Raw genomic sequence first — 24,174 nt, forward strand, 5'->3', positions numbered from 1 at the left:
TGGTTAGAATGTTGCGATATCCTATGGTTAGAATGTTGCGATATGCTAAGGTTAGAATGTTGCGATATCCTAAGGTTAGAATGTTGCGATATCCTAAGGTTAGAATGTTGCGATATCCTATGCTTAGAATGTTGCGATATCCTATGGTTAGAATGTTGCGATATCCTAAGGTTAGAATGTTGCGATATCCTAAGGTTAGAATGTTGCGATATCCTATGCTTAGAATGTTGCGATATCCTAAGGTTAGAATGTTGCGATATCCTATGGTTAGAATGTTGCAATATCCTAAGGTTAGAATGTTGCGATATCCTAAAGGTTAGAATTTTGCGATATCCTAAGGTTAGAATGTTGCAATATCCTAAGGTTAGAATGTTGCGATATCCTAAGGTTAGAATGTTGCGATATCCTAAGGTTAGAATGTTGCGATATCCTAAGGTTAGAATGTTGCGATATCCTAAGGTTAGAATGTTGCGATATCCTAAGGTTAGAATGTTGCGATATGCTAAGGTTAGAATGTTGCGATATCCTATGGAGCTGTAGAGGGGCAGTAGGGCTATACAATGCCTGAGTGCCATATATAATGGGATATACTGTATATACTGACCCTGCTATATACCATGTGATGATGTTACCTGTTTTTGTTCCGAGGGTCCTTGGTTCTGGAGAGTCTCGGTCCCGCCGTCGCTCTCATTCCTCCTCTTTTAAATTCAGACAATCCTAATTCATCTGTATTGAAATTTCCAGACGGGGTTCTCCTTATTCTGGAACCAAGATGGATTTTACATTAGCTGTATACTGTATATATGTATTATATTTATATTACATGATTATCTTGTAAACTGAAAAGAGAAATGTAAATTTCATCAATATTTGGGGTGACCTTTGCTCTTTGCTTTCTTCTCAGTACTTGCAGACAGTATTGATCTTCTGTGGATGTTGATGAGATCAGGGCTCTATCAGTGGGGGCTGGATCATCACTTCCAGACTCCTCCTCCAAAGGGCAAAGATCACCCCAAATATTGATGGGATTTTGTGTATTGACAAAAATAACGTATTAACCCTTCTATTACTGAAAGCTTTCTTAACCTGCAGGATTTTCCCTCTGCAGCTGCCTAAAACTTTTGCACCACACTGCACAGAAGGTAACTCGAAGGAAAGGGATCCTTACTTTCCCCAAAACTTCTTGATGCCTTTTGGGCTCTTCTTGCCCTCGGGAGAGAGCGGCGAGTTTGGCCCAGATTCAGACCCAGCCGATGAGAGGTCATTAAAGGTGATGTCCAGGTTGTTCTCTGTTTCACCTGATGAAATACAAAGTGTGAATTCTAGAAACTTTATAGGCAGCAGATTTATTGTACACAACATCCCACAATGAAAATCTGCAACAAATTGTATTGTGTAAGTGGTGGGGGCTTAGACACACAGAGAAGAGAATGGGGGGTATATAGCTATGGATATTACATACATAGGGTGAACGTTGGGGCACAATCCACACATTACGTATTGATCAGCATCTGATGTGTACACTAAGGCGACATTCACATCTGCCATTCCTGAAACACAACTTTTTCATCTGGTGATTTCAAATGGACAGACCCCATTATAGTCATTGGGACCCATTACGGTCCCTCAGGACCCATTACGGTCCCTCATTTCACTGATCCACTGGTTTGCGTTCTTTCCTTCTTCTGGTTCGGACAGTGTAAATGTGTGAATGTAGGACAACAAAACTAAAGGTTGCTCAGAAATAAGGCCATAGACACATATTGGATTCCTCGCTGAGGAATATTTGGCTCGGGGGTCGGCAGAGACTGCCAATGACTGCTTGTTAAGTGAAAGCCAACACCTGGCACATCCAGATGGGTCTTACTAAAATCTGGAGAACGAGAACATCTAGGAGGTGTTGTTGGCACCAAAGAGCAGTCAATGAGGTCACCAGGGGGGCAACACGGGGCACAATATGAAAATGAAGGTAAGGCCTTGTTCACATGGGTGTATTGAAGAAATGCTGACAGATTCATGGTCAAGTGACATAGGTTGGAAAGTTGAGTAACTTGCACATATATTGTATCACCTATGGAACCAATCCTGTATTATAGTGAGAATTCTGCAGGCTTCAGAGCTGAAATCACACAACTCCACTCGCTGGGTAAACTCCTGTACAGACACGGCTTTAGGGATTTGCATTCTGATGGAGTCGGAGTCGCGGTGTCAGAGTCGGGACCGGTTTTGGGTGGAGTTGGAGTCAGAGAGAAAATGACCAATTCCAAAATAAAATAATTCTAAAATTCTTAATATTTTATAATAAGTAGATACATAGTTTGTTACTTTCATAGGAAGTCAATGATTGGATTTTAATGAATTCCATCTTTACTGCGTTAGTCTGACCATGGATGTCGGCCATTAATGGAGGAGTGGGAGTCGGACGGCTATGCCACTATCTATAGGAGCTCGGCTGCTGGGGGGAGGGGGGATCTGACATCAAATCTGTTGACTGTTCCCAATAGCAACATGAAGAATAATGAATGCAGATTTGGATTTGGACAAGGACTCCACCCCCAGGAATACACACCAAGCAGATCTCCATGCACATTCTCCTATTAAAATCCACAATAAATTCAGAAGTTGGTTAAAACCAAGCATGCTTATATATCATAGAAGGTCCAGCCCTCCATCCTATTGACACTTCTCCAAAATTAAAAGTTGGGTCTACAAAGCTGCCATCTTATATTAGTCACATGGCTAGGAGAGTATGGGATTATGACTTGAGTAGGGTCATTGACTCCTTGCAAAGAGTCCTGCACCCTGCGTGATTGCTAAGACAGTCGGTGACCCCAGTGGTTGCTGGAGAGGGACTGGGGACCTATGTCAGTGATGTCACTGGGGCCACCAAGTGTCTCTGCAGTCCGGTGGTGCAGGATCTCCAGCATTGTAAGTGTCTCCGCAGTCTGGTGGTGCAGGATCTCCAGCATTGCAAGTGTCTCCACAGTCCGGTGGTGCAGGATCTCCAGCATTGCAAGTGTCTCCACAGTCCGGTAGTGCAGGATCCCAGTGGTGCAGGATCTCTAGCATTGTAAGTGTCTCCGCAGTCCGGTGGTGCAGGATCCCAGTGGTGCAGGATCTCCAGTATTGCAAGTGTCTCCACAGTCCGGTGGTGGAGGATCTCCAGCATTGTAAGTGTCTCCACAGTCCGGTGGTGCAGGATCTCCAGCATTGTAAGTGTCTCCGCAGTCCGGTGGTGCAGGATCCCAGTGGTGCAGGATCTCCAGTATTGCAAGTGTCTCCACAGTCCGGTGGTGGAGGATCTCCAGCATTGTAAGTGTCTCCGCAGTCTGGTGGTACAGGATCTCCAGCATTGCAAGTGTCTCCACAGTCCGGTGGTGCAGGATCTCCAGCATTGCAAGTGTCTCCACAGTCCGGTAGTGCAGGATCCCAGTGGTGCAGGATCTCTAGCATTGTAAGTGTCTCCGCAGTCCGGTGGTGCAGGATCTCTAGCATTGTAAATGTCTCTGCAGTCCAGTGGTGCAGAACCTCCAGCCTTGTAGTGCTCACAACTTCCCGGCTGCCACAAGGGTTTGCTCTAAAAGCTCATGTATCAAAAAACCAACAATGCCCCTTAGGTAGCAAATATGTCACACGCATGCGGTGGTAACCATTACAGGTACGATACCTATTACTGGGGCACTGGCACTTCTGATGATATCTTCACATCAATCCCACAAGAGAGAATTAACAAAAAGAAAAGAAGGAAAAAGTCAAATTTCATTGACTAAAGGAAGATTCAGATCCAGGAAAGTATATCTGAACGATAAGACCCCAACACCAAGAGCGAGGGGCTTTACATTGCATGTTATAGAGCAGGAGGAGCCGAACTTGTCATTTATTGATCTGAATATCTTCCGATTCTGGGCTCAAGTGTCCAGTGGGCGGTCCTATGCAGAAATTTAGATACATATACAGTCTATGTATAGGTTTTCCCACAGAACATATATATCAATCTGCTCAGCTCCCCCTGCTCTATAACCTGCAGCCTGCAGACTGGATTGTATTTTCAATGTGACAGCTTCCCTTTAAGTTAAAGGGTATGATGAGGCAAGGTAAAGACAGATTAGATCCAGGGGTGACCCTACCTTGTAATCCACAGCATCATAGTAAATAAAGAAGGGGTTAATGAGACCAAGTGTGACCGAGCAACAGAAGTTACGTAATGAAGACTAAAGACTTACACAAGCTCTGCATTCCATTACTTTCACTGTTTATGTGCAGTGCATTCTGGGACGCCGGTTTTCTGAAGCCGTCATGTGACCCATTTGGAGTCGTTCGAGAAAGTTTACCCGGTAAGGTCTGGTACCTGGGATCTGCGTTACTCTGACGTGGACAAATCAGTGGGAACAGGTTATATAATAATACATGACAGTATAAATAATTACACCTAATAGCAATTACTTACACTTCATAATAACGACACTTAAAGGACACTAACCTATCTATCTGCAGGGCTGGGGTGATATGCTGGTTCTGGTGACAGTAACCTATCTATCTGCAGGGCTGGGGTGATATGCTGGTTCTGGTGACAGTAACCTATCTATCTGCAGGACTGGGGTGATATGCTGGTTCTGGTGACAGTAACCTATCTATCTGCAGGGCTGGGGTGATATGCTGGTTCTGGTGACAGTAACCTATCTATCTGCAGGGCTGGGGTGATATGCTGGTTCTGGTGACAGTAACCTATCTATCTGCAGGACTGGGGTGATATGCTGGTTCTGGTGACAGTAACCTATCTATCTGCAGGGCTGGGGTGATATGCTGGTTCTGGTGACAGTAACCTATCTATCTGCAGGGCTGGGGTGATATGCTGGTTCTGGTGACAGTAACCTATCTATCTGCAGGGCTGGGGTGATATGCTGGTTCTGGTGACAGTAACCTATCTATCTGCAGGGCTGGAGTGATATGCTGGTTCTGGTGACAGTAACCTATCTATCTGCAGGGATGGGGTGATATGCTGGTTCTGGTGACAGTAACCTATCTATCTGCAGGGCTGGGGTGATATGCTGGTTCTGGTGACACTAACCTATCTATCTGCAGGGCTGGGGTGATATGCTGGGTCTGGTGACAGTAACCTATCTATCTGCAGGGCTGGGGAGATATGCTGGTTCTGGTGACAGTAACCTATCTATCTGCAGGGCTGGGGTGATATGCTGGGTCTGGTGACAGTAACCTATCTATCTGCAGGGCTGGGGAGATATGCTGGTTCTGGTGACAGTAACTTATCTATCTGCAGGGCTGGGGTGATATGCTGGGTCTGGGGTGATATGCTGGTTCTGGTGACAGTAACCTATCTATCTGCAGGACTGGGGTGATATGCTGGTTCTGGTGACAGTAACCTATCTATCTGCAGGGCTGGGGTGATATGCTGGTTCTGGTGACAGTAACCTATCTATCTGCAGGGCTGGGGTGATATGCTGCTTCTGGTGACAGTAACCTATCTATCTGCAGGGCTGGGGTGATATGCTGCTTCTGGTGACAGTAACCTATCTATCTGCAGGGCTGGGGTGATATGCTGGGTCTGGTGACAGTAACCTATCTATCTGCAGGGCTGGGGAGATATGCTGGTTCTGGTGACAGTAACTTATCTATCTGCAGGGCTGGGGTGATATGCTGGGTCTGGGGTGATATGCTGGTTCTGGTGACAGTAACCTATCTATCTGCAGGACTGGGGTGATATGCTGGTTCTGGTGACAGTAACCTATCTATCTGCAGGGCTGGGGTGATATGCTGGTTCTGGTGACAGTAACCTATCTATCTGCAGGGCTGGGGTGATATGCTGCTTCTGGTGACAGTAACCTATCTATCTGCAGGGCTGGGGTGATATGCTGGGTCTGGTGATAGTAACCTATCTATCTGCAGGGCTGGGGTGATATGCTGGTTCTGGTGACAGTAACCTATCTATCTGCAGGGCTGGGGTGATACGCTGGGTCTGGTGACAGTAACCTATCTATCTGCAGGGCTGGGGTGATATGCTGGTTCTGGTGACAGTAACCTATCTATCTGCAGGCTGGGGTGATATGCTGGTTCTGGTGACAGTAACCTATCTATCTGCAGGCTGGGGTGATATACTGGTTCTGGTGACAGTAACCCTAGTATGTGATGACTAGTACATGATATAAGAGGGTGAGGCAGGACAAGGATCCAAACAACTCCTTGGTGTTATACCGGCTTCCTTAGACATCTGTTGGTAAATCGGGCCATTTAAGCCACACCTTCAGAATCGCCCATAATCGGCCCAGTATTGCTCACTTTTGGGAGGGGTTGACACCAACCCCCTTTTCGTGTCAGCACAAGGTGCGTTTGCTTGGGATTATATATGAAAAACTAAACAATGCTGGAAAATTTGGGACTGTGGACACAATAAAGTATAATATTTCCTGGTCATGTGCCTTTAAGATGGTTTTGAACTCATAAAAGCTATAAAAAGGTAACAAATATTTACAAAATTGTTGCTACATATTAAATTGTGCACCACGTAGTGTCTTGCAGGTCTGTAATGGTCACTGGTGCAGGTAACGCCACCACTGGGGGATCCTTCGAGCTCGGTGTTGGATCTCTGCGCCCCGGGAGTCCGCTATTGTAGCGACTTTACAAGCCCCATCTCATGCCCTTGTCTCATGACCGGCAGGGTTGAAGTCGGTGCCCCAGCAATGGAGACGGGTGGGGGGTTGTGCCGTAAAAATGCCTATACTTGACTTACTGTATTAACATGACCCCTGTTATTTTTTTTGGGTTGAGTTATTAGTACGATGAAGGTGACACAACAGGCGATTGTGATTGTGAAGGGTTATTCTGCAAACTCCAAAAACAGAACACAAAAAGTTTCATTAATAAGACAAAAAGTTTTAATAAAGTTAATACCTCGGGTGTTACTACAGGCTCTGTTACTACAGGCTCGGAGGTTTCCCCGTCAGCATGCTACACAAGGGTCAAGACGTGAAGAGAAAAGTGACAACGAGACCACACGGTTAGTATCGGGTGCAAACACAACACAGTGAACGGTTAGGATAAGGACGGCAACAACTTTATTGGCATTTAACCCATTCACTCCTTAGGCCCAGGTCCGAATTTTAAGATATTAAAAATATGGAATTCGTGGAAATCTAAAGCAGAATATAAAAGTTACCAGATGTGGAGGAGACTTTGGTTGGATCTATGAAGAATACTGGACCTCAAATGTGGGACTAAAGAAGAATAATGTCTTGGATCCTTGGCCGACCATCAGCGATTTCCTGGCATTTTGGTAACTTTTTTCCAATGTTGGCTAGCCAAGAACTTTGGCTCTTTGTATTCTGGATTACTGGACTTAAAGGGGACCAATCCCATTGAACATGGCGTCTGTATGGCGGGAACCTACTATTGAAACAATATATCTGTTGGCAGATCAGACACCATTTATAATGTGGCAGGTTCCCTTTAAGAACCATTACAGAGCCACAGGTAGCCAGGAGTCAATGGGTTAGAGTTACGCCATATAAATATATAAATATATATATACAGTGACTGTAATGTATATGACATGCTGCTAGTCACACAGCACACGCTTCAGTTAACTATTTAATGTCACCACATTTCCCCATGTATTAAACCTCAGCAGAGTACAGGAATGACCTGGGTGATGGGGGGGAGGGGGACAATAGATAATTCGTGTGACAAACTAGTTGCTATTGACTGGACACAGAAGAGCGAACCCGTGTCTATGGAGAGTTTTCCTACTTCCTAATGCACACAGTGTGCAGGTCGAGGCTCCGCCATGGGGACGGCCGATAGTCCAGTCCGTTCAGATGGATACAGAGCAGTTCCAATCCTCCTCCATTTCATCAGAACAAACTGGAAGACCCCATAGAAGGAAAGACATCATGGAAGGGACTCTGATGTCATTCCAAGTGTCATCCAAGTGCATCCCCCTCCCCCTGATGGTACAATTGGATGGTCATGTGCATGGGGGGCCTTAGAACCCCCGGCTATAAAAATTATAAATGTTACTTTTTGATAGTATTTGGGCTCTGTGCACACAGGGCTTGAGCCTTCTGTGTAAGGTACATGTGCCCGATTCTGGAAAAAAATGCCTTGGTTAGAGGTTCATTAAAAATAACCGGTCAGAAATAGAGGGTTTTGTAAAAAAAAAAAAAAACAAACACATTTTTGTTACATTTTTAAAAGTGAAAATCCAAGCCTAGTAAATGATGAATATTACATACAGTGGACATGCAAGAAAATCTGTGCCTCCACCAGCAATCCATATATTAGACATGCAAACAGTCAACTTAAAGGGAACCCGTCATATGGAATAGGAGGTATGATCTGCAGGCGGCATGTTATAGAGCAGGAGGAGCTGAAGGTTCAGTATAGTATTTACTTTATTCGTTTTGATTCCTTCTCATTTTGGGCTCAGAGTCCAGTGGGCGGATCTTCCCGGACACAGAGTAGGACCGCCCACTGGACTCCTAAGCCCGGAATGAGTAGGAATTGAAAGAAAAAAGTTCAACGTTCTAAAATATTTTTTCCCACCTGCTCTATAACATACTGCCCCTATATCAGACTGTATGTTCTATGTGACAGGTTCTCCTTAATAGATTAGAATCTGTAGGGGTAAGGGGTCATTTTCTGGGTCGTGGAACCTCCTATAGCATTTCCTCATATTCTTACACTTCTCCCAGGACACACACAGTGAATTAATATTTAGGAATAATTACATGAAATGACTCTGGTGCCAGAAAACTGAATTCTATTGTCTTAGTGACTCAGGTTGTACGCCAAGTCCTAGGCCTGACCCAATTTGTATCCTGTTGTATTATAAGCTTTTAGAGTTAACAAGTAACCAAACTATATCTGGCCTTATAACATTGGACCCATCTCTTGTGCCCGATATTGCTGCTGAATCTGCATTTATCACATCCAACAATCAGGGACCGCCATGGGGTCTGCAGCCACGCAAGCCTTTCATAGTGTCACCTCTTCTAGTTGGTAGTGGAAAAGATCACGATTTAGTGATGTATAGATTACATTTGTGGATTTTGATACATTCTACATAAGCCTAACATGGGTTCTGGAATATTTACTGCAACACGTATCATCATATCTGACTTTCCTAATGGCCCTACAATGTCAATACTGTTGTACCTTCTCCGTTGTACCACTTTGCAAATCTTCCAAGCTGGTGGACAGTTGTCGGGGCTGGATTCTAATAAAAGAAAACATTCACCTTTTTGTAGAGATTCTCTATGAGCAGTAATATCAGGTATCATTTTATACTGATGAATTGGTTAACAAAAGGTTTGACTCACCTATTCCGCTGCTCTATAGTTTCTTCCTGTGGAGAGTTCAGATTTTCCGGAGAACTAGGCGTGCTGATCCTGGTCAAAAATATCATAAACAAAGTTTGGTTGTTTAGATGGGAAATAACTAGAGATGAGCGAGTACTATTTGAAACGGGAGTTTCGAATAGCACGTACCCATAGGAATGAATGGAAGCGGCCGGAACGCAGACTTTGATGGCGGCCGGCTGCTTAATCCCCTGCGTTCTGGTTGCATCTATTCATTCCTATGGGTGCGTGCTATTTGGGAGTTTCGAATAGTACTCGCTCATCTCTAGAAATAAACAAGAGTCACTATATACGGCCAGATAAAATTCAAAAATTCTGCAACTGAATTGTCTAGCATAACACAATTGGGGGGGGGGGGGGAATTCATCAATATCAGCGTAGTATACATGGGTCATGATGTCCCCATGGCGGTACAGGGTGCTCTCTTCATGAATTAGGCACCTCCTCCTTGCTGGGGTAGATTGCTGCTATTGCTTACGCCACAGAAGTCACAAGGGGTGTTAAAAAGTGGTTTGCAATTTTTTTACACCAAAAAAGTTGACTAGATTCCTAATGAATCTGCCCCAATGTTCGGCAATACTTGTAGCTCTGTTGTATAGGGAGGACACATTGTGAACAGTGGTGTCAGATACTTGAGGAGTTTAAAGGGGTTGGCCAGGATTTTTTGTATAGTGGCCGGGCGCCCATGAAGTCAATGAAGGCAGGGCTGCAGTACCAACACGTGGCCACTATACAGGGCGTGGAGCCATAGGCTTCCAGCTCCGTCCGTTATATAGCACAGACGTACCCCCGAACAGCTGATCCATCATTCTCCCACAAATTACATATTTAGGACCTATCCTAAGGCTAGGCCATAAATAAAAATAATTCTTGGAAAACCCTTTAAAACCATTTTTTTCATCTAAACCTCACTGGCGTCAGAAAGGCCACCAATAATAAAAGCGGTTTGGTGCATCTTGGGATATTTGTGTCCCAGGACATGGAATCTATGCCAACTAAGTGCAAGGATCTTGGTGGTAAGATTGAAGATACTTTGTATTTTCTGCTTTGTATATTTTCTACTGGATTTTATACTATGTAAACCATAAGAGACAGCTCGGAGCGCTATACAGAACTTGGCACATGTTTCACACCCATCGCGGTTCACATTTCGCATTCAGTAGATGCATTGTGCGACACCAAACCACATCATTCTGATTTTAATTAACTCCAGAGTAAGAAAACATGGCTTACTGTCAAGATACTTAGCAGATCAGTAACACAAACATACAGCTATCTGGGGAGGGCACAGCCAGTATACGGGATACCCTGCAAGTGGTATAATCTGGCCTACTGGTGACCATTCACAGCCTCTAATATGGCCACTTAAAGGGATTATAGAGCATTATAGAGCTCTAGGACACCAAGAATTGCGCCAGTTTTTGTTTTTTTGCATCATGGACATTGGACCAGACTGGAACCCTCAATGTTATGATGCTACGAGTTCCGTTCAGCCAAGCCTTGGACGGTCAAGGCATTGCAGCCGTCACATGGACCATATAACCGAGCCATGGACGGGATGGAATCCAGAATCACAAGGTGTAGCTATATATTGCAGAAAGTCTTAACCTTAGACGATATTCTAGAATCTTCTAGTACAGGACACATAATAGTATCAGATCACGTCTCAGCCTCACATAGTTATAGTGCCACACAATGACGGTAATTTATCCCTCGCCAGGTTCATTCACATGACATATCATTTTCTTCATTAGTTTTCCGTTCTTACCCATTTTCCAGGATGTTTTGAGGGGGTGACGTTGGCGCAGTTGGGGAGGACGCGGTGGAGCACACCTAGAGGAGACAAGGTAGACATTTAGGCTGGAGCCACGGGGGTGAAGAATAGAGCGCCAGCTCGGACAAGTCTCAGCATTACCTCCTGCAAATAGATCAGTGAAAACAGTGGAGCAGTTTCTAATTTTGTGACTGGAGACACCCTAAGGACCTATACATACGACCGAGTGTGCACCCGATGTGGGTCCGAGTGTGCAGCTGAATGCACTTGGAGTGATGTCTGAGTGTTCCATGATCTATGGAGGCTTTTGATGACAGGGAGGAGGAAAGGACTTGTTCTTTGTACATTGGAATGGATGGACCATCAGATACCCCCCTCAGAGGAGCATCGACCTGCACACTCGGACATATAAGCCATGTATTTCAAATCTATTGTAAACCTACCACCTTCATGCAGATATTTACAGTTCTCCCCTCTACAAGCTTCTGGATCATTCTAAGGCCTAGTTCACATGGGGACCCCGCCGTACAGACTACCAAATGCATTTGCAAGCGGTGTGCAGTAAAAGCACATGGACCCCAGAGACTATAATGGGGTCCGTGTGCATCCCACACGGTCTCTGCACAGAACATGCGGACAGGAAAGTAGATTGTGATCTACTTTCACATCCGCATGATTCATGCGGGCAGCACGTGGAAAGCACACGGACCCCATTATAGTCTATGGGGTCCGTGTGCTTTTACTGCACACCGCTTGCAAGTGCATTCGGTAGTCTGTACAGGAGGGGGGTCCCCATGTAGACTCCCCAAACGGATTACCAAACCCAGATATGAACCAGGCATAAGTGTCCGGGGAAAAGCAATATTCATAGATAGTCAAACCCCGCACGGTCACATTACCTCCGACTTCAGTAAGTCCAGGGTCTGGTTGTTCTTTGGAATCAGTTTCTTTATGGTAGACTCCACTTCCTCTTCGTTGGTCGTAGACAGTATTCTTTCCGAAGAACCTAAAATAAAATAACATATAAAACTTACGTCATATACAGAGATTTTAGAGAAGAAATAGTCTAGGGCGCACTTTATTGGCTGGATACGAGCAATGGACAACCAGTGGATATTTCCTTTGCAGTATCAGATGACCATGAACGTTTCTAAATACAATGTTCCTATGATAACACCTCCTGGCCTGTGATATAGAAGTTGTATGGATCCAAATCACCATCCTGACAGAGGTATGCAGAAGAGCTATAATAGTATTAGATATTCTGCAGCATCTATTTGGTTTGGGCTCTGGATCCACACCATGCACCTATAGGGCTGAAGCCTATGACAGGAAGTGTTATCCTAGGGACACCGGGGCAAAGCAGCTGCAAACAATAACCCTCTTTAAACTCAGTGAATGATCTCTCTCCACATTGATAAAGGTAGTTAAAGGCAATAGGAGGGATTTGTTATTTGGTTACTTTTCCTTTAACGTTCACATTCCTTTCTAATAGGAACAAATCGCGAAAAACGCTGCCGGGTCTCAACTTCTAAATAGGAACATGAAGTAAATATTAAACCTTCTGGAAGACAATCTGGAAACTATTCTAGAAGTTAGGAGGATGTTTATTGTACGGCTCGGAAATAGTAGCAGGATGAAGTAGCAAAGTGAGCGCAAACACGGCGCGGCGGAGCGAGGGTTAGTGCCTGAGCACATAAGGGGGCGCTATATACAATGCTATATACAATGCTATATACAATGCACCACCTCGGCTCTGTATTAGGAGCAGAACACAAGATCTTCTAAAATGTAGCAAATAATAAATGTATCCGCAATCTGGTTACATCGTCATTGTGGCCACAAGAGCTGGATCTGCTATTGTATCACCGGAGAAGTCTATGGAGACCCATTTGTGTCACGCTAAAGGGTCACTATGGGGCAGGTTTATTCACAATTTTTTGTGCAAATGTTTGTCTCCATATATCTTATTAGCTGTATGGCATGAGCGTTGCGTGTGCTGCCCCCTATGGCGCCAGTTGGGTAGCGCTCGTCTATACCACTCACCATGCGTCGCCATCACAAAGTTCTTTACCCGTCTGTATTGGTTTAGGAGCATTGTGAGTTCTTCAATTCGGAGGTCCTAAAAGGTAACAACATAACACATAAGAGACAGTCCTACAAATACGATCCAGAGGTCTCGCAACGACCGCTCCAAAACCGTCACCATTTTGCCCATGGCTGGGTATGTACGTCATATATCGTATTCTATCCCTTCCATACAGTGTATAATGGAATATACCAGGCCGAATAACATCGGCGGAAGACGTGCAGAGAACTATGTGCAGAAAACTGACTCCAGAACAAGGACCTGACGGCTTATTGCTCAAATGTTTCCATGGGCCGACTTGTGCCAGAGTAGACGCCACGTCTTTCCTTGCTTTACGGCTGCCAAGTCCATAAAGTCATGCACGGTTTAAAGTGACCCTGTCATAGCCGAGCAGAAGAAACAAGGAAGGAGCTGCTGAGGCAGGAGGTACAGTGCTGTGCAAAAGTTTTAAGCAGGTGTGGGGAAAAATGCTGCAGTTAGAATGCTTCCAGAAATAGAAGGGTTAATAGATTATTTTTGTCAATGATCAAAATGAAGGGAATTAGAAATGTAAATCCCACCAATATTTAGCGTGACCTTTGCCCTTTGCCTTCCATCAGTTCTTCTCAGTACTTGCAGACAGGTTTTGGCAGGACTGGGCAGGGAGGTTGTACCCGCCGCCATCTTGGAGAACCAAGCCCAGATCTTCTTGCTCCATGTCATACCAGGCAGACTGGACGAGATTGAGATCAGGGCTATATCTGTGGGGGCCGGATTATCCCTTCCAGGACGCCTCCTCCAAAGGGCAAAGGTCACACCAAATATTGATGGGATTTACATTTCTATTTTCTCCATTCGCTTCATTTTGTTAATTGACACAAATTAACGAATAACCCTTCTATCCTTAACACAAGGAGTCCCTGCAGCTGTACAGTTCAGCAGTGCAGGGACTCCTCGTACGACATAGCACTATGATAGAAGAAGTCACAGTCTATTGACTAGGTTTGGGCTGGAGAATCCAGTCGATGTGCGGGGCCTAGAGGTTTTACAACTGAAGTTAACTTACTAATTTACTTTCAATCTGAAAGCTCCGCCTCCAAATTGGGTGGCAATACCCACTTATGCGTTGGGTTTGCAAATTTCTCACATCTTTTGGGACCGAGACAAGCCAAGCTTTAAATATTTGGGACAATTCCAGCAAATTCAGAATAGTATGCCATTTGGACACCCGGCATCAGAGATTCACATTAAAGACCAATATTTAAGGGGTTGTCCCATCAGGTTGTCAGTCAGTTGATCATTCTGGTCCTGCTCCCGGAATCCCTTACAAATAGCGGATTTTGCTGGAGAAAGTCGCGACCAACCAGGTATTACCTATAGAGGGGAACTCTCCATACTGGCTTATAAAGGCAAGTCCCATTCTAGGGTGCCCATGTGCCCTCGTAAGACATACAGTCAGGGGTTGTTCTCATGAGACATCCCCTTTAAGAAAGCCTACGCAAAAATTATACCAATAGTCCATCCAGCACGGACTTACTTTTTCTTCATTCGCCGCCAGTAACGTCTCCATCCCCAACTTTAACCTCTGAACTTCTTGATCTGCAGGTCAGAAAATCCCATTAGTTATTAGACATTGTTACATAAAGAAATGGTAACGAATTATTGTATGAAAACAAGTCACGTGATCCAAAGATTAGGTTTGCCGTAAGCACAGATTCGTAACGCAAAGCACATGTGGGGTTAAGAAATAAAGCCGTGAATTAACCAATTTCCTCGAGCGGGGTCACTGACATAATACTCAACAATTCAGATTGTCACATACAAAAAAATTCATTGCCCAGTATACGAGCACGTCATAACTTGGGTGTTAAGGGGGGGGGGGGGTTTCTTTTTTCAGCGCGGGGTGATTCAGCTGCGGATCCTGGGGCCAGGGCTCCCCTTGTTTAACCCCATCAGGGCCACATGACTGCCTTAATTCCTACTTTTCGGGCCGAAACAGAAATTGTTCATCCAATTGGGAAACTCACCAGTGGGCTATAGGGTCAGATGTGCAGATTATACTAGTCATATAAGCAATAATTGGGTTCGGACTGGCCCACAATGGGGACTCCGATGACCCAGGCTCTGACATAGTAATGGCTGCCAAGGTACAAAAGAAGACATCCCCATCTGGACTGGATTTGGGAGCCAAGTAGTTCTGACTATGGTTGGATTCACAAATACCCTATCGGACTCTATCGATATGGACGTGTATAGGTTTTATACAGATGGATGATGAGCCCTAAAGGGGTTTACCAGTACAATGATCATTTCGGTCATCAATATCAAACACCGCACCCCTGCGCTCGAGTGATGTCACATGAACATGATAATGAGACCGAGCTGCAGTACCAATCACAGCCACTATATCATATATGGCGCTGTGCTTGGTATGAGGTGAAGAGGCTACAGCACTGGTTTGAAACAGCAGATCGGTGTGGGTGCTAGGTGGCGGACCCCCACAGTCCCAGATATATTTTTGAAGCCCTCTGTTGGACCACGTGTGCAATTTTCCGACTTTCTGATCCACTCCACAAAATGACCAATTATCCTATACAGATACCTTCCCACTCCCCCCCCAAAAAATTAAAAAATTAGCAAGACAATTCGGATATAATGAGAACAGCAGAAGATTAATCCAAATTTCACCAACACTGCAGGCGACACACAGAGCAACCAGACAGCCTGCTCATTCCCAAAAATTGGAACCCATATTACTTTGGCCAACAATGAAAGTGATTTGGTGGATTGATGGAGAAGCCGCGGTGGAGGAAGCCATGGGTGACGCGAGGTTATTAGCTGTCTGTTTGCTGCTATTTGCAATCAGTGACATGGAACGAAGGTTATTGCAACGATGTAGCATTATAGACAACAGTGGTGGACAAGAACGAATAAGGACAATGGCTTACGTTTCTCCTTTATCCTCCTCCTAAATACTTCTTCTATGGGACGGGAAGAAGTAAAGAAAGCAAAATAATGCAAAGTTACATTTTATATCATATAGGCAGTTCTTACGGTTGAGATTGCATTCTATTAAAGGGTGTGTGGACTTTTGCAACCCACATTTGTATCGCTCAAATGCATCTAAAGTAGAATACAAAGCAGCTTTTAAAGTTGTCCAGATAGTCTTGTGATGTGTCTACAGCTCCCAATGGCTACAGGAGCTGTATACACAAAACAGAAGGAGATTCTTTTAATTAAGGCTAATTGTTACTTTGTATTTCTTGGTTTCGGCCTCTTTGTTGCTTTGCAGGGCGAGACGCAGAATGTCGCTTATTACCTCGTTCGGAAGATTCGTTTTGTGCGATTGTTCTTGAAGAAATCTGGCTCTGTAAGCGCTCGATCTCGGCATCCTTCAATGCCAGCTGCTCCTGGAGTTGTGCAATTTCAGCCTAAGATAATACAAATATAAGACAAAGGATAAAGCGTGCGGTGCGGAGTATGAGGTCACTTGTGTACAGCGTAGGAGCACAACCACGACATAGGAACATGCAACAATTTTTGGAGGGAAGCCCAAGTCGTATGTGGTCAGGGACCAACCCTACGGACAAGGAAGTGTGACCAGTTGTCAATTCAATTTCCATACATTTCCAGGAAGAATAACAGGGGAACAGCACAACACAGAGATCTAAGAAAAGGCTCCAGAATTGTTACTTGAGATGAAATCGAGCTGTAATTTTTAGAGATCCTATGGGAAGTTAGATCTGGAACATGACGGGATAGGCAACGTCTGCGCTGTTCCCTAGTGCTGTTTTGAGGATTCACCCCCAATGTCTGCCATTGGAGGTTCTCATTCACATCTTCCATTGTGCCCCTTATTTACACTCCAGCTACAAGGTCCCATTTACCAATAATGAAAGAATAAGCCCACTCCTCTGGGCTCAAGCACACGACGGGGATCAGCGACCTTTGGCACCCCAACTTTTGGGAAACTACAACTCGATACGCATCCATACAACAGCTCCATCATTAAGGTTGCGGATATGGAGCCTGGCATGTATCATGGGATGAAGAGTCTGCACACACTACATACAACATGGCCTTTATGGCAGAACACGGAGGCTGTGCAGCTCACTATGAATATGTCACCACATCACCGATCAAGATCACATAGGAAAAGCTATCAATATGGTCGCTCACCTTTGTTGCCTTGAGTTTCCACTCATATTGTGCCCTCTCGTTTTCCAGTTCCTCCACTTTGATTTTGAGGGTCTTCAGTTCTTGTATTAGCATCTGTGAACGAGACAAGGACACGTACTCCATGAGTACCGGGCGAGACGAGAACATCCAACACGAGGCAAGCCAAACATCCAGAATGCTCATGGACGAGTGGGCAGATCAATCCCATGCAGCAAACACCAAGTCAGCAGGAGACGTCATCTGCGGCCTGTCCACACTTGAGTCTGATGTTCTGCAGCGATTAGGAACTTTCCCACCTATGTCACAAAGGCATGCGAACAGGTGAACGACTTCTGGAAACTAAGTGTCTCAGCAAGTCCGTGCGCAGCCCCGGGCAAGTCACTTTTTATTTGTTGATTCCAAAGTAGAAAAATCCACCTTGAAGGGCAAACCTGAATATTTGTGCTAAAAAGTTCCCTGTCCAGAATGAAGCCAATGCCAGGGTGCAATGGGAAGTATGGGCGCCCTGCAGAGATCAGACCTGACCAGCTAATGGTAACTGTCCCATACATCTATGGGTATGTTCACATATTTCTTGCAGGTGGATATTGAGATAGAATCCAGCTTGAAAAACATCTCCCAATGCTCCCATGCAATTTTTTTTCTGCCTCCCATTCATTTCAATGGGCTTTGCAAGGTGGTGCTAAAAAAAAAAACTCAGAGGAGATTTTCTGGTGGATTCTGCCTCAAAAATTTGCTTGCAAAAAACACTGTGAACTTACCATGAGTGGGGTATCCAGAAATACAAGCACATGCTGCAAAAACACCACTCACATGTATGGGACTGATTTCCTGTTGCAAAAATTCTTGCAACAAGTCTGCCAAGTGTTAACCTATCCCGAGGGTAGGCCATAAATTGCTTGAGCGCAGACAATCCCTTAAACATATCCTAAGACATACTTCTCCAATGTGGCTATCCTTCAGATTTCTGCAGCAGATTTGCAGGTTGACAGGCTATAGATCATGGTCCCTTCATGTCTCTGATTCACTTGGACTGCAAATCTGTAGTCCTATGAACAGGAATGAGAATTTCCCCCAAAAAACAGTGGGTTGTAGACTTCAAATGGATTTTGGGTCTGGGTTGAGTAATATCCAATTGTATTATTATACCTGCTTAACCCCACCTAAGGCCTCACGCACATGGCTGAGCTGTGTACATGGAGCCTGTCGGCAGTATACAGTCCCTACAGTTGTGTATTACAGGGTTGTAAGCACTACATGTGCCGCCATATTGTACCTCCTTATAGCACCCCAACACACAGACTGTATATTCTCTGCAGTCAGGATCAGGTGGAGGTACAGTACCGTCCACAACCAGAATATGGTCTTGAGACCTAAAAACATAAGCACTATCTCCCCCTTATGACCACCAAGCAGTTAATCACATTAACAGTCATATAACACTTGGTTCACATCTGCGTTTGGCACCCATACGGATTCCCCGAACGGACTACCGAACGCATTGGCAAGCGGTGTGCAGTGCAAGCACATGGACCCCATAGACCATAATGGGGTCCGTGTGCTTGTTGTGAGATCTCCGCAGAGAACATGCGGAGAGGAAAGTACTTCACAATCTACTTTCTGTCCACATGCCTCGTGCGGAGATCTCGTGACAAGCACACGGACCCCATTATAGTCTATGGGGTCCATGTGCTTGCACTACACACCGCTTGCCAATGCGTTCGGTGGTCCGTTCGGAGAATCCTCATACAGACACCCCTAATGTATAACCAAACGCAGAGGTGAACCAAGGGTTAACCATTTTTGTAAATTCACAGCAAAAACAAACAAGTTGTAAATGAAGAACGGAGATTCATAGAATATGGCACACACAGCACTGCAAACGTAAGCCTTGTACCCCAACGAATCTCAACCCTAGCCCTGGAGGGAGAGGCGGCCATGTATAAACCAGTCCTGTAGTCATGGGTATATATCCAGCCCTATTGGGTTATGGGATGAGGCCTATCGAGCGGTCTGACTTATCTAGGGCAAGATCTTTCCCCCTCCTTTGTGGCAGAATGATCCAGAGAATGTACGGTAAGGGTAGAGTTTTTGGAAATTTTTGAAATTTCCTCAATGGATTATTGGACTATGAATTGAATATACTAGTAAGTAAAAGCTGGTTCCCTCTGTCCCTATACAGGACTCCATGGCAGTAGTGCTTTAGTACATAACCCAACCATACCCCATGCAAGGTTCAGAATACTTCTCATACATCCTTCCCTTCACAACCAGAGCACTTCACCGGTTGTGGGGGGTCACCACTTGGGGTGTTGTGGACAGGCTCGATTAGGTCACATATCTTAGCCTGGGTCTCCCTCTCCTGGATTTTAGTATTGATCTCCAGCTGTAGTTTGCACATCTGCTCCTGGAGCTCATTGATCAGATTGACTACAGACTGCAAAAAGGCAAAAAGAAACAAAAAAAACAGACATAAAACTAAAGAAAACTGAAACACAGAAAAAACTATAGTTAAAAAAAATTCTCCCAAGTTAAGACAACTCTACATTTTGAAGACACTCCAACAGCTCCCCATAGCTCTGTGAATAAGACATGGCTGAGGTTGTGGTATAAGGGCGAGTTCACAAGTGCAGAATTTTTTTTTGCAACCGTGATGACTTTGACCGCAACATTGCAGCACCAAAGATCACTGTGACGCTTTCGTTAAGGGATGGGGTTGCCTTGTGACACCCGGGGTGCACCATCTGGGGCTTTTAGTTGCAAACACATTGAGCAAACAAATTGCAGCACCAAAGATCATTGTGATGCTTTCATTAAGGGATGGGGTCGCCTTGTGACACCCAGGGTGCACCAACTGAGACTTTTAGTTGCAATCACATTAAGTGATGCCCCATTAGCCAATGGGACTCACTCACACCAGTGAAGGGCTTGCAACGCGACACGAGTCACGGCCAAAGTTACAAAGTATCTAGAGCCGATCCCATTCATTTGAAATTCTTGCAAACAGAACGGATTGACAGGTGCAGAAACCTCCGCCACGTGCGAATACACCCATAGGGTTAACCACGGCACTGCCAACTTTTTAGGTTGTTAACAACAGGTTTGTAGTTTTTATTTTCCTGGTTTCTGTATTGGATTTATTTCCTGTCTGGAAAAGTTATACAGTCCACAGTATGCCGCCAAATACCATGAGCTAATGTGCAACACTTGTGCACTTCAAGGTATCGAGGGAAAAATAGACCGCGCTCCAAATAGCATTGTGCATGTTAGACTCTGTTCACATGTCGACCCATAATAGTCTTATACAAGCCAAAGGGATACCCTTTTAGTCTTCACCAGGTGAGGGGCCCTGTGGACACATTTGATGCCAGGAGGTTTTTTTTTCCTGGCACATACGCCAGAAAAACCATCTGCAAAAAGTGCAAATGCATCATAAATAAAGTGCAGGGAGTCAATAAGACCCCACAAGGCACAAGTTACACCAAAAAAAGGTGCAAGTAGCTTAATAAATGTGCCCCAATAAGTCGAGTCTAGTCTGTGGCTGCCTAACACAGCAGAAGAGACGCTCAGGCAACATGGGGGCCAAAAACATGCATCACTCCTTCACATCCCACTTGCTTTCTAGAGGAGAACAAGCTCTGCTGCACAGTTCTGAGGCTGCAGCACTAGTTGTCAAGGCCACGCCCCCTGCGGCCAGGGCTCTGCCGCTGCAGCCAATGGACATCAATGCCTTTCATCAGCTCCAGCGCCCACCTGTTAAGGAGCGCTGTCACCAGGCTTCGCACTAGGGTCAGGGTACTGGCACTCGGCCCGGTTAAACAGAGGGTCAATCTGATCCTGTGCCGCGCTATACAGGTATCCGAGGCACAGTCACTTTTACGAGGATGTTGTTTCCACTGATGACAAGTTCATGACAAGTGGAAGTGAAATCAATATCTTAGAGGTTTTATAGGCTGGAGTGTTTGTTACTAGCACATAGAAGACGTAGAACAGCTGCGGGGCCCGAGCAGCCAAAATCTGGAGCTGCAATCTGAACCAGGTTCTAAATGACCATTGGGGAGTGGGCAGTGAGTCTAGGGCAGGGGTCTCCAACCTGCAGCTATCCTAAACTAGAACTCCAAGACCACAGCACCAGGGGGTCAGGGCATGCTGGAAAACTCCAAATTGGGGACCATAGTGCAATCATAGCACATGGGTAGTTAAAGGGGTGGTCCAGGATTAGAAAAACATGGTTCCAAAAGCAGTAGCAAACTCTTCTATGGGTTGTGTCTGGTCTTGAAACTTAGTCCCACAGCAGCCATGTGATTGTGTACGACCCCTTTAACACTTTCCACTCCACCGCCAAACAGGGCGCATAGGTCAAACTTAAAGTGGACCTCCAATAATAAAACAACTTTCTATAAATGAATAGTACTGGTGAATAGAAGAAACTTTGTAATATATTTTATTAAAGGCATCAGTTTCCTTCTCCACTTATAAGGCTGACTTTCTTTTGACATAGAAGTCTATGGAGAGCGTAATTCAGCTCAATAAGTGGAGAAGGAAACAGATTTCTTTAATAAGATCTATTACAAAGTTTCTTATATTCATCTGCACTATTCATTTATGACAAGTTATTTAAAGTAAAAAAAACTCTTTAAAAAACCCTTTAAAACCTGTAACATGAAAACTGTCAATAAGATACTGTTGTATCCATAATGATCTACTACTATTATTATTATTTACAAGGTAATTGACGTTCTTGTGTATTCTTCCCAAGCTATAATCATAGCTGTATACAGCAGCTTGCCTGCTTGCTGACAGTTTCCAGGTTCTGATACAATGTATATTCTATAGAAGTATGATGTGGATATGAATAAAAGCAGTAACAAAATGGTCACGAAGATACAGTAAGGCCAAACCACCTTGAGGACGGGCGGAAGAGTTGCCAGGCGGCCTCTAAGATTTCAATCCTATTCTATATTCGCATCCACTTTAGGGATTTGGATGCGATGCAAAATCAATTATCTAACACTTAAAGGGGGGAAAAAGTCAGATATAAGGAAGAATGTAGTTAATGCCGCCGGAGGAAAGTTCTGAGAATAGATCTGATCACACACTCATGGAGGGCGCAATGCTCTGGTCGGGATGAAGCGCAGCAGGAGTCGGATGTCAATCTCCGAAAGGTCTAACACATGGTGGTGTCTATATAAAACTATACGTCAACGTGACGACAGAGGCGCGGGGGAGGGGGTAAGGGGAGAGAGCGACCGACCTCTGCCTTGTTGTGAGACTCTTCACTGTCGTTCTTCTCTTTCTCCAAACCAACCAGCTTTATCTTTAGGTTGGAAATTTCGGCCATTAGATCCAACTTTTGGGTTTCTAGTGAGGTCCGACTCAGAAGCTCCTACAAAGAGAAGAGACATATGGAAGTCATACATAGGTTACCCAACAAGAGGACATTAGTCTTACAGCCATAGTAGATGAGGTTGGATGAAGACATCAGTCCATCAAGTCCAACCTATAACCCTACAATCCCCTACAGGGGGACAATACGGCCCATCCAAAACATCCTTTTGGTGCTTCCCAGTACAGTGTACAGCCATACCACGTATAACTACCCATGCTATACAGTGCAATGCTCCAACAATGTTTAGGTGACCCTTCCATCAGTGATATATACAGGTCTCCTAATCCTCCCAGATCCAGCAGGAAAGCTCTGGACTCCAGGTGTTGTCCCTCTGTCCCAAGACGACCCCATAAGCCCAATTTCAACTGGAACAGGATGCAAATACAGTTGAGTACTGTACAATGGTGGAGCAGCGAGCTCTCAGCATCCTGCTCTACCATCCAAATGTAAAGCACCATGGAATTAATGGTGCTATATAAATAAACAATAATAATAATAATCTATCCTGTGACCCGCGCCATTGACAGCTCAGCACGATGCAAAGACCTAAATAACATGTTAAATAATGCATGTTGACCTGAAGACACCGGCCTTAGGGGGACACTGGGAACGCGACTGCAGAAGGCCCAGAGTTTTTAGTCCTTGGCCCTCTGTCTAAAACATGCCGTATGTTGCCAATTTCAACTGGAACAGGTTGCAAATACAGTTGAGTAGAATGGTGGAGCAGCGAGCTCTCAGCATCCTGCTCTACCACCCATCCTGTGACCCGCACCATTGGCAGCTCAGCACGATGCAAAGACCTAAATAACATGTAAAATAATGCATGTTGACCTGAAGACACCGGCCTTAGGGGGACACTGGGAACACGACTGCAGAAGGCCCAGAGTTTTTTGTCCTTGGCCCTCGGTCTAAAACATGCCGTATGTTGCCGATGCAGGTAGTGGATTTACCGCACCAGGTGCACATGTAGCCTGCGACAATCCCATAACTTACAGCAATCTAAATCCTATAGTATAAAGCACGGACCCTGTTACCGACCCCCATCATGGGGCAATGGCTGTAAAGTCATTATATCCGGTCCTGGCGGTTGGTGACCTACAAGTGCAGGAGCGATGTGAGGTTTGGGAGTCGCGGGGGGGGGGGGGGGGGGGGTACGTTGTGAATGAGGATTGGGTTTCATGAAGCGAGGACGTCCATAAATCAGGGCTCATCTAGTCACAAACCTTACAGTAATACATTCTCCAGAAGTCTGAGAGAGGAAATGGACGCGGCTGAGCCAAACCTTACGCAACCAGGCAGTGCTGTCATAGGGACGGGTTCTGGTTGTAAAAACTGTGACACACGTGACAATCTCTCACATCTCCATTGCAGTATCTGTCAGGCTTTCCGGTGT

At 45.0% G+C, this 24,174-nt stretch overlaps 1 protein-coding gene across 2 annotated transcripts in view; it reads right to left on the minus strand.

Annotated features, from left to right (window-relative positions):
• Window positions 1–24,174, minus strand: part of PPFIBP2 (PPFIB scaffold protein 2) — a 100,054-nt gene that overhangs the window by 14,243 nt on the left and 61,637 nt on the right. The window contains exons 7-22 of one of the 2 annotated variants that reach the window (XM_075280899.1): window positions 22,647–22,778; window positions 19,647–19,829; window positions 17,393–17,485; window positions 16,533–16,644; window positions 16,162–16,194; window positions 14,751–14,812; window positions 13,192–13,267; window positions 12,045–12,151; window positions 11,140–11,204; window positions 9,333–9,401; window positions 9,169–9,229; window positions 6,907–6,963; window positions 4,224–4,365; window positions 3,668–3,700; window positions 1,169–1,298; window positions 633–761 (exon numbers count right to left, since the gene is read on the minus strand). In XM_075280899.1, the coding sequence (XP_075137000.1) occupies window positions 633–761; window positions 1,169–1,298; window positions 3,668–3,700; window positions 4,224–4,365; window positions 6,907–6,963; window positions 9,169–9,229; window positions 9,333–9,401; window positions 11,140–11,204; window positions 12,045–12,151; window positions 13,192–13,267; window positions 14,751–14,812; window positions 16,162–16,194; window positions 16,533–16,644; window positions 17,393–17,485; window positions 19,647–19,829; window positions 22,647–22,778 (1,484 nt within the window). The remainder of the gene's footprint in view (window positions 1–632; window positions 762–1,168; window positions 1,299–3,667; window positions 3,701–4,223; window positions 4,366–6,906; window positions 6,964–9,168; window positions 9,230–9,332; window positions 9,402–11,139; window positions 11,205–12,044; window positions 12,152–13,191; window positions 13,268–14,750; window positions 14,813–16,161; window positions 16,195–16,532; window positions 16,645–17,392; window positions 17,486–19,646; window positions 19,830–22,646; window positions 22,779–24,174) is intronic. The other variant, XM_075280900.1, reaches the window with a different exon arrangement.

Source organism: Leptodactylus fuscus, chromosome 7 (genome assembly GCF_031893055.1).
Source record: "Leptodactylus fuscus isolate aLepFus1 chromosome 7, aLepFus1.hap2, whole genome shotgun sequence".
Classification (NCBI taxonomy): domain Eukaryota; kingdom Metazoa; phylum Chordata; class Amphibia; order Anura; family Leptodactylidae; genus Leptodactylus; species Leptodactylus fuscus.